Raw genomic sequence first — 10910 nt, 5'->3', positions numbered from 1 at the left:
AACCAGGAAGAGCTTTCAGTCCTCGCTGAACCTCATCCAAAGTCCAGGAAACCTGGAGTCGCTTCTGATCCTCTGTCTTTAAATGGGGTCTCTGTGGGGACAGGGTCTCTGAGGGGACCAGGTCTCTGTGGTGACCAGGTCTCTGTGAGGACCAGGTCTCTGTGGGGACCAGGTCTCTGTGAGGACCAGGTCTCTGTGGGGACCAGGTCTCTGAGAGGACCAGGTCTCTGTGGGGACAGGGTCTCTGAGGGGACCAGGTCTCTGAGAGGACCAGGTCTCTGTGGTGACCAGGTCTCTGTGAGGACCAGGTCTCTGTGGGGACCAGGTCTCTGTGGGGACCAGGTCTCTGTGAGGACCAGGTCTCTGTGGGGACCAGGTCTCTGAGGGGACCAGGTCTCTGTGGGGACAGGGTCTCTGTGGGGACAGGGTCTCTGAGGGGACCAGGTCTCTGAGAGGACCAGGTCTCTGAGGGGACCAGGTCTCTGAGGGGACCAGGTCTCTGAGGGGACCAGGTCTCTGTGGGGACCAGGTCTCTGTGGTGACCAGGTCTCGTCTCTCTTGTCTCCTTAGTCTGCTCTGGTGTTCTGGCTGAACCAAGGTGTGGACGGCGTCCAGCTGTCGGAGGTGGAGCGCGTTTCCACTGTGGTGCCGTCTCTGTGGGCCGACATCCGAGCCATCGTCCAGAACACGACGGAGGAGTATCCCAACAAAAGGTGTCTCTCTTTCTGTCTCTCTCTCTGTCTGTCTGTTTCTCTGTCTGTCTGTCTGTCTGTCTGTCTCTCTCTCTCTCTGTCTGTCTGTTTCTCTGTCTGTCTGTCTGTCTGTCTGTCTGTCTCTCTCTCTCTCTGTCTGTCTGTTTCTCTGTCTGTCTGTCTGTCTGTCTGTCTGTCTGTCTGTCTGTCTTTCTCTCTCTCTGTCTGTCTGTCTCTCTCTCTCTCTGTCTGTCTGTTTCTCTGTCTGTCTGTCTGTCTGTCTGTCTGTCTCTCTCTCTCTCTGTCTGTCTGTCCGTTGGTCTCTCTCTCTTCTGTCTGTCTGTCTCTCTGTCTGTCTGTTTGTCTGTCTGTCTGTCTGTCTGTCTCTCTGTCTGTCTCACACTGTGGATGCCTCCAGGGTCCTGATCGGTGTCACAGATCGATCCTCTGCCGAGGACGTGTCCTCCCTCCTCTCCTCCACTGGTGTGGACGTCCTGATCTCCAGGGTCCTCCGTTCCGGAGACCCAGATGTCTCGGAGCTCGCTCGGTCCGTCCAGCGCTTGTACTCGTCCCACAACCAGACCAAGCTGGCCTGGAGCCTCGGGGGCCGGACCGAGGGACACCTGGCGTCGCTGGTGGGCCCGGCCCTGGTGAAGCTGCACCAGCTGCTGCTGCTCACGCTGCCCGGGACGCCCGTCTTCAACTACGGAGACGAGATCGGCCTGATGGACGAGGTGCGGACAGAGCGTCTGTCGGTGTCTGTGCTGTCGTTCTTTACGTGACCAGCAGCTGGACTTTAAAATCAGACACAAATATGTTCAAATGTGTTCAAATGGGTTCAAATGTGTTCAAATGGGTTCAAGTGGGTTCAAATGGGTTCAAGTGGGTTCAAATGGGTTCAAGTGGGTTCAAATGGGTTCAAGTGGGTTCAAATGGGTTCAAATGTGTTCAAATGGGTTCAAATGGGTTCAAGTGGGTTCAAATGGGTTCAAGTGGGTTCAAATGGGTTCAAATGTGTTCAAATGGGTTCAAATGGGTTCAAGTGGGTTCAAGTGGGTTCAAATGGGTTCAAGTTTTTCAAATGGGTTCAAATGTGTTAAAATGGGTTCAAGTGGGTTCAAATGGGTTCAAATGGGTTCAAGTGGGTTCAAGTGGGTTCAAATGGGTTCAAATTGTAAAAATGTCAGAGAATGTTTGAGGGGATGACGACCCACAGAGCAGAGGACGTTCCTGGGACTGTGAGTAACGACCCAAAGATTTCAAGAGCACAGGCGGCGTTTCAGGGCCCGTTCACCATATTCCCTTGGCCGCCATTTTCCTCTGACGTCAGTTATGAAATTTGCGAACGTTTAGTTAACGACCCCCTCTGGTCGTACGTCAAACGTTATTATATCACCAACACACGTGAATCTTCTGCAAAAGTCCTCGACGAAACGTTCTCATGTGACAGTGACATAAATAAATGCCCCCCCCCCCCCCCTTGGGACAGTCAGGAATGTCCCACGTGTTCTGTCAAGGTTTGCGATGTTTGTCATCTTCTAAAGCATCATCTCTACTTCAGGGCACCAAGTTTCCCAAGATGCTGTGGGACTCAGACGAGGAGCTGAATGAGACTCTACAGGTAAAACAACAGACACATGGAGATACGAGAACATCGGTCCCAAAAGACGCTCAAGATAATAATACCTGTTTACTACTAGTACCAGGTGTACTGGTAATACTTTATCGGAGCACTCACATGTACACGTTCCTCTAACGCTTGTAGCCAACCAGAGGAAGTAGAAGTAGAAGTACTGACGTATTAGTAACAATATCAGCAGTGGAGGTAGACTACTTCTAGTATTACTACTGGTACCAGTGGTATTAGTGGTTTTTATACTGCTGAAAACTCCTCTGTCTCTGGAGAGGAGCAGAAGGCCCAGCGTCGGTCCGGACACAGTTTCTTGCAGTAGTATTATCAGTAGTTTTAGCACCAGCATCAGTATTGCAGTATTATTATCAGCAGTATTAGTACCAGCAGCAGTATTGCAGTATTATTATCAGCAGTATTAGTACCAGCAGCAGTATTGCAGTATTATTATCAGCAGTATTAGCACCAGCAGCAGTATTGCAGTATTATTATGAGCAGTATTAGTACCAGCAGCAGTATTGCAGTATTATTATCAGCAGTATTAGCACCAGCAGCAGTATTGCAGTATTATTATCAGCAGTATTAGCACCAGCAGCAGTATTGCAGTATTATTAGCAGTATTAGCACCAGCAGCAGTATCGCAGTATTATCATCAGTATTATCATCAGTAGTATTAGCACCAGCAGCAGTATCGCAGTATTATCATCAGTAGTATTAGCACCAGCAGCAATATTGCAGTACTGATCTCTGTCTCTTGCAGGACGAGCGATCCGAGCGTTTGTCCTGCCTCAGTTTCTTCCGCGCTCTGAGCGAGCTGCGGGGGAAAGAGCGCTCCCTGCTGTTCGGAGACTTTGTCCTGCTCTCTAACTCCTCCTCCTCGCTGGCGTACCTGCGGGTCTGGGACCAGAGCGAGCGTTACCTGGCCGCCTTCAACTGGGCGGAGGAGGCGGCGCTGCTGCAGCTGACCGACGCCGCTCTGCCCCGGCGAGCGGCGGTGGTCCTCAGCACCAACAGCAGCGTCCTGCCCGCGGACACCAGCCTGGACCTGACAGACCTGCGGCTCGGCCCCGGACAGGCCGCACTCCTCAGGTTTCCCTACAGGGGATAGAGCAGAGAGTCAATTCACTTCATGTGTTTCACTTTTAGAGCCCGAGTTAAATCATTCAAATCATCCATCATCATCCAATAATCATCCATCATCATCCAATAATCATCCATCATCATCATCCATCATCATCATCCATCATCATCCAATAATCATCCATCATCATCCAATCATCATCATCCGTCATCATCATCCATCATCATCATCCATCATCATCATCATCCATCATTATCCAATAATCATCATCCATCATCATCCATCATCATCATCCATCATAATCCAATAATCATCCATCATCATCCAATCATCATCATACATCATCATCATCCATCATCATCATCCATCATCATCAGATAATCATCCTTCATCATCCAATCATCATCATCCATCATCATCATCCATCATCATCATCCATCATCATCCAATAATCATCATCCATAATCATCCAATCATCATCATCCATCATCATCATCCATCATCATCCAATAATCATCATCCATCATCATCATCCATCATCATCCATCCATATGGTTGGTTTCCATCTGATGTTACATCCTGTCCCTGTTGGGCTTTAATTAAATGTGTGGTAGTTTGTGGTGGTGATGGTAGATCCTTCACGATAACGGTGAGGTGAATATGAATCGTGTTACGTGATGAGACACTTGTCGTCTCTGTGTCGTGCGTTCTGTGAAAACAAAATAAAAATGAAAGAAAAGGAGTTTTGATGTGTGATCTGTTGCTGTCAGATGAAAAATCAAACACATATTCTGTATATACTGACGCAGTAACTATGAGGAGTGATATCAGTAAGAAGTTCTGGAGAAAAACAGCTGGTGAGACATTTTACAGTTGTGGTAAATAGAGAATTTTTTTTACACTATTTTGAGACTGTAACTATTTATAATTTCTTCTAAATTCTGGATTAATCTGATATTTTTGATGAATCGATTGACTCCAGACTTAAAGAGTTCATGTTCTTACTGAGTGTTGTTCGTTCTTTTACTTCTCTAAATCATTAAACATAAATTGATTAAGAAGATAATTAGAAAATAAAAGCAGCACTTCCTCCGTTTCGTGATCGAACATCTGGATCTGTGATGCAACAAACGTCGGATGTTTGCGGCACAGAAGAAGAAAGTCTCACATTGATTCATAGATTTAATTAACACATAATTTCACTTTCATATAAACTTTATTTTGGTGAGTTCCAGCTCACATCCGTGGATGTTCAGACGTAAAACACGTGATCCTGTGTTCGTCTTCATCTTGTGATTAAATCGTGTTTCAGGCCTCGTGTCTCTCATTTCTTTCCGTCCGTCAACGTGGACGAGCGCTCGACGTCGCTGCTCAGCGTCTCGTTTTTCTCCTCAGAGCAGAGTTTTGAAAAAAACGTCAGGTAGAGCAGCTGCTGGTCCCTGAACTCGTCACTGATCCGGTCAGTGCAGGCAGGTCGTCTACTGCAGCCGGAGTTTTTCATCTTCTCCAGAAGGTTTGAGCCACAAAGAATCCTGTGGTCCTCTCCTGCAGTTCAGTGTCACAAACACCAGGTGACAGCGTTTTCTTCAGGATCGGCAGGAGCTGCTGCCCGGCGACGCTGAAACACACGAGGACACCGAGCTACAAACGGGAATTCAGAACAGAATCAGTTTCTTCTTCTGAACAAATTAACTGTGGATCAACCCCGGCCAAATGTGCAACAAATGAAGGATTGTTTATGCTTGAGTTGTTTTAAAAGTTAAGATGAAAAGATTGTGAAGAGTGTTGGTGTCGGTGGATCACGAGTAAAGACTCGACCTTCCCACTCTGACCCTTCAGGGCCTCCATAGTGTAAATGTCGGGGAAACGTCTGTCCTGCCTCTCAGAGTGTTGAGTGTGGTTAAAGGTCGGTCCTTTGTCCTAAATCTACTGAGACAGAGAAAGAGCGTTTCTATGGAGACAGACATTCTGTCTGTGAGATGACGACATTATTCTGAGTGAGACCGGACACGATGCACTGACCACCTGTTGAATCTGTGTAACCAACCAGAAAATCTAAAGAGTTCTGCTTCAGATGTCCACGGTCTCCGTCTTCCTGATTCAACTTCATTGATTATTAATTATTAATAGACCGTGTGATGTAATGGTTTGTTGATGATGCAGAGAGAGGTTGTTTTTTTAATCGTCTACAGTGAGTGTTGATAAACTACATGAATTCAAACAAACTAGGTGTTGTCAGGTGTTCGTACCCGTCAGGTATTGGAAGCGTCTCTTGGCCTCGGTTCTTTCCTCAGAATCGAGGCACCAAACCTGAAACACATTACTGTAATGTCCTCTGAGCCGTGGTTACTTCACCAACACACGCCGCCTCTTCATGTTTCTGACCACAAGAGGGGAGAGGGGGCGTGGCTTCGACATCAGTATAAAAAGCTGTAATTACCCCCCCCCTTATTAAGGACATAATTTCAGTTTAATAAATAAAAAATCTTTGATCCGAATGGATTATTTTATATTAATTCACTGTGACATTTTCGATAAATAAAAAGAAAAAAGTTTATTTCGTTTTTGTTTTGTTTGTTTCATCTCTGCAGATGAAAATGTATTTATTTGTTTTACAACAATAATATTTAAGACTGTCTGTCTGTCTGTCTGTCTCTCACTCTTTCTGTCTTTCTGGTGCTATATCAATAAAGTTGAGTTATGGTGGTTTTCATTATCACGTCACTTTTGAGACCACGATATTCTCTTGTCACTTGATCAATAATCATTGGTGGTGGAATGATGATGATGAAAATAATCAAACCCAAAAATCCTTTCAGAGACAAACTGTGCTTTGTCTCAGCGTGTTACTGAAATGGACAAATCTCCTCCCGCCTCTCCTCAGGATGACTGACTGACTGACTGACTGACTGATTGACTGATTGACTGACTGACTGACTGACTGACTGATTGACTGATTGACTGATTGACTGATTGGTTGACTGACTGATTGACTGACTGACTGACTAACTGATTGACTGATTGACTGACTGACTGACTGATTGACTGACTGACTGATTGACTGACTGACTGACTGATTGACTGACTGACTGACTGACTGACTGATTGACTGATTGACTGATTGACTGATTGGTTGACTGACTGATTGACTGACTGACTGACTAACTGATTGACTGATTGACTGACTGACTGACTGACTGACTGATTGACTGATTGACTGACTGACTGACTGACTGACTGATTGACTGATTGACTGATTGACTGATTGGTTGACTGACTGATTGACTGACTGACTGACTAACTGATTGACTGATTGACTGACTGACTGACTGATTGACTGACTGACTGATTGACTGACTGACTGACTGATTGACTGACTGACTGACTGACTGACTGATTGACTGATTGACTGATTGACTGATTGGTTGACTGACTGATTGACTGACTGACTGACTAACTGATTGACTGATTGACTGACTGACTGACTGATTGACTGACTGACTGATTGACTGACTGACTGACTGATTGACTGACTGATTGGTTGACTGACTGACTGACTGATTGGTTGACTGACTGACTGATTGACTGATTGGTTGACTGACTGATTGACTGACTGACTGATTGACTGACTGATTGACTGATTGGTTGACTGACTGACTGACTGATTGGTTGACTGACTGATTGACTGATTGGTTGACTGATTGACTGACTGATTGGTTGACTGACTGACTGACTGATTGGTTGACTGATTGACTGACTGATTGGTTGACTGACTGACTGATTGGTTGACGGACTGACTGATTGACTGACTGATTGGTTGACTGACTGACTGACTGATTGGTTGACTGACTGATTGACTGACTGATTGGTTGACTGACTAACTGACTGACTGATTGGTTGACTGACTGACTGACTGATTGGTTGACTGACTGACTGACTGATTGGTTGACTGACTGACTGATTGACTGACTGATTGGTTGACTGACTGACTGACTGATTGGTTGACTGACTGATTGACTGACTGATTGGTTGACTGACTAACTGACTGACTGATTGGTTGACTGACTGACTGACTGATTGGTCGACTGACTGACTGACTGATTGGTTGACTGACTGACTGATTGACTGACTGATTGGTTGACTGACTGACTGACTGATTGGTTGACTGACTGACTGACTGATTGGTTGACTGACTGACTGACTGATTGACTGACTGATTGGTTGACTGACTGACTGACTGATTGACTGACTGATTGGTTGACTGACTGACTGACTGATTGGTTGACTGACTGACTGACTGATTGACTGACTGATTGGTTGACTGACTGACTGACTGATTGGTTGACTGACTGACTGACTGATTGGTTGACTGACTGACTGACTGACTGATTGGTTGACTGACTGACTGACTGACTGATTGGTTGACTGATTGACTGACTGATTGGTTGACTGACTGACTGACTGATTGACTGACTGATTGACTGACTGATTGGTTGACTGACTGACTGACTGATTGACTGACTGATTGGTTGACTGACTGACTGATTGACTGACTGATTGGTCACCTGGTGGCGTAGGAGGGCTGCACCTCGTGTGGGTTCCTGCGGTCGGACCAGAAGAAGAGCAGCCGGTCTAAAAGCGGTTTGAAGTCGGCGACATTGGACTTCCCTTCAGGAAAGATCCTGAGGACGCCGCAGTACTCCTGATGCACGACGACGACGACAAAAGAAACAACGACAACGACGACAACAACAACAACGACAACAACGACAACAACAACGACGTCAGCTGTGTGTGACATCAGAGGGCATCACTTCAAACAGTCACATTTTATCAACGGTCACAGTAACATGGTTACAAGTCTTGTGGTGACCGGCGGTCCCTGAACGCACCTTGGCGCTCCAGGTGAAGCAGCGTCCCTCACGGTTCGGGTTGTCAACGTGTTTAACGTAACCTGCGCCGTTTCCCGGGTAACACGCCACCATGGCCCAAAGATGGACACACACACGCGCGCACATACACACACACACACACACACGAGCGCACACGCCAACACACACCGACACACGCGCGCACATAATTAGATCTGTTTTACAGTAAAATCAAACAAAAGTATTGAAAGCAGAATCAAGCAGGAGATTGAAACAACACTTTTGACAGTTCGTCACCATGAACCTTGATAATAAAAACAACTTTATCTAACTTCATTCGACTTTATTATAACAGAACGATGTTAACTTTACTATAATAACATTTTATTGAACTTTATTATAACAATACCATATTTTATTTTATAAAAACAACTTTATCTAACTTTATTGTAACTTTACTATTTAACCGTATAATTACAGTATTTTATTTAACTTTTATCACAACACAAAAACATTTGCAATAAATCACAATATTAAAATCTGAAATGTTCCATATTTTCTTTCTTTTTTTAGAATCACTTTTTTTTATAGACGTGATTGGTGGCTCGGACTTTTCTGTTTGATTCAGACTTTTGAATTGTGATGCTCTTTGCGGTCGGAGGGCGAGGAGGAGGAGGAGGAAGAGGAGGAGGAGGAAAAAGAAGAGGAGGAGGAGGAAGAGGAGGAGGAGGAAAAAGAAGAGGAGGAGGAGGAGCAAGAGGAGGAGGAGGAGGAAAAAGAAGAGGAGGAGGAGGAAGAGGAGGAGGAGGAAAAAGAAGAGGAGGAGGAGGAAGAGGAGGAGGAGGAAAAAGAAGAGGAGGAGGAGGAAAAAGAAGAGGAGGAGGAAAAAGAAGAGGAGGAGGAGGAAAAAGAAGAGGAGGAGGAGGAGGAGGAGGAGGAGGAAAAAGAAGAGGAGGAGGAGGAAGAGGAGGAGGAGGAAAAAGAAGAGGAGGAGGAGGAAGAGGAGGAGGAGGAAAAAGAAGAGGAGGAGGAGCAAGAGGAGGAAAAAGAAGAGGAGGAGGAGGAAAAAGAAGAGGAGGAGGAGGAGGAGGAGGAGGAGGAAAAAGAAGAGGAGGAGGAACAAGAGGAGGAAAAAGAAGAGGAGGAGGAGGAAAAAGAAGAGGAGGAGGAGGAGGAGGAGGAGCAAGAGGAGGAGGAGGAGGAAAAAGAAGAGGAGGAGGAGGAAAAAGAAGAGGAGGAGGAGGAAAAAGAAGAGGAGGAGGAAAAAGAAGAGGAGGAGGAGGAGGAGGAGGAGGAAAAAGAAGAGGAGGAGGAGGAAGAGGAGGAGGAGGAAAAAGAAGAGGAGGAGGAGGAAGAGGAGGAGGAGGAAAAAGAAGAGGAGGAGGAGCAAGAGGAGGAAAAAGAAGAGGAGGAGGAGGAAAAAGAAGAGGAGGAGGAGGAGGAGGAGGAGGAGGAAAAAGAAGAGGAGGAGGAACAAGAGGAGGAAAAAGAAGAGGAGGAGGAGGAAAAAGAAGAGGAGGAGGAGGAGGAGGAGGAGCAAGAGGAGGAGGAGGAGGAAAAAGAAGAGGAGGAGGAGGAAGGGAGGAGGAGGAAAAAGAAGCGGAGGGGGAGCAAGAGGAGGAAAAAGAAGAGGAGGAGGAGGAAAAAGAAGAGGAGGAGGAACAAGAGGAGGAAAAAGAAGAGGAGGAGGAGGAAAAAGAAGAGGAGGAGGAGGAGGAGGAGGAGCAAGAGGAGGAGGAGGAGGAAAAAGAAGAGGAGGAGGAGGAAGGGAGGAGGAGGAAAAAGAAGAGGAGGAGGAGGAAGAGGAGGAGGAGGAAAAAGAAGAGGAGGAGGAGCAAGAGGAGGAAAAAGAAGAGGAGGAGGAGGAAAAAGAAGAGGAGGAAGAGGAGGAGGAGGAGCAAGAGGAGGAGGAGGAGGAAAAAGAAGAGGAGGAAAAAGAAGAGGAGGAGGAGGAGCAAGAGGAGGAGGAAGAGGAAGAGGAGGAGGAGGAAAAAGAAGAGGAGGAGGAGGAGCAAGAGGAGGAGGAGGAGGAAAAAGAAGAGGAGGAGGAGGAAGAGGAGGAGGAGGAAAAAGAAGAGGAGGAGCAAGAGGAGGAAAAAGAAGAGGAGGAGGAGGAAAAAGAAGAGGAGGAAGAGGAGGAGGAGGAGCAAGAGGAGGAGGAGGAGGAAAAAGAAGAGGAGGAAAAAGAAGAGGAGGAGGAGGAGCAAGAGGAGGAGGAAGAGGAAGAGGAGGAGGAGGAAAAAGAAGAGGACGAGGAGGAGCAAGAGGAGGAGGAGGAGGAAAAAGAAGAGGTGGAGGAGGAAGAAGCCGCTCCAGAGCCAGAAGCTCCAGGTCCGAGTCCGGGACGAGCGCAAAGAGCGGCATCGGGAGGAGGAAGAGGAGGAGGAGGAAGAGGAGGAGGAGGTAGATAGATAGATAGATGTATAGATAGATAGATAGATTACTGAGCATACTTGTATAACTGTCGGCCATGATGCCGCATAGCATATTTAATAATCATTTATTATGATGTTCATTTCAAGAGGTGCCGTGACAGTGTTTCTCATATCAGATGAACGCTCTGTCTTTCATTTCATTTAGTTAATCTGTAATGTCTGTAATTATTGATTTGAATGAATCCATATTGTCTGTTGTGT

General features: G+C 46.4%; 2 protein-coding genes across 2 annotated transcripts in view; one reads left to right on the top strand and one right to left on the bottom strand.

The window, feature by feature from the left end:
- The window catches only part of slc3a2b (solute carrier family 3 member 2b), a 7066-nt gene extending 3534 nt beyond the window's left edge, over positions 1 to 3532 (top strand). The window contains exons 5-8 of the mRNA XM_035611185.2: positions 571 to 713; positions 1111 to 1426; positions 2254 to 2313; positions 3083 to 3532. Coding sequence (XP_035467078.1) covers positions 571 to 713; positions 1111 to 1426; positions 2254 to 2313; positions 3083 to 3430 — 867 coding nt within the window. The 3' untranslated portion in view covers positions 3431 to 3532. The remainder of the gene's footprint in view (positions 1 to 570; positions 714 to 1110; positions 1427 to 2253; positions 2314 to 3082) is intronic.
- A 1079-nt stretch (positions 3533 to 4611) lies between these two features.
- On the bottom strand, positions 4612 to 9022 carry egln3 (egl-9 family hypoxia-inducible factor 3). The gene is made up of 3 exons (XM_047337794.1): positions 8296 to 9022; positions 7969 to 8105; positions 4612 to 5726 (listed from the first exon to the last, which is right to left on the bottom strand). The coding sequence occupies exons 1-3, from the start codon at positions 8479 to 8481 to the stop codon at positions 5639 to 5641; spliced, it is 411 nt and encodes a 136-aa protein (XP_047193750.1). The 5' UTR covers positions 8482 to 9022; the 3' UTR covers positions 4612 to 5638.
- Between the last annotated feature and the right edge of the window lie 1888 nt (positions 9023 to 10910).

The sequence above is a fragment of the Scophthalmus maximus genome, chromosome 15 (assembly GCF_022379125.1).
Source record: "Scophthalmus maximus strain ysfricsl-2021 chromosome 15, ASM2237912v1, whole genome shotgun sequence".
NCBI classification, from domain to species: Eukaryota; Metazoa; Chordata; class Actinopteri; order Pleuronectiformes; family Scophthalmidae; genus Scophthalmus; species Scophthalmus maximus.
Note: the sequence above shows the minus strand (reverse complement) of the source record. Positions and strands in the feature narration are given on the sequence as shown.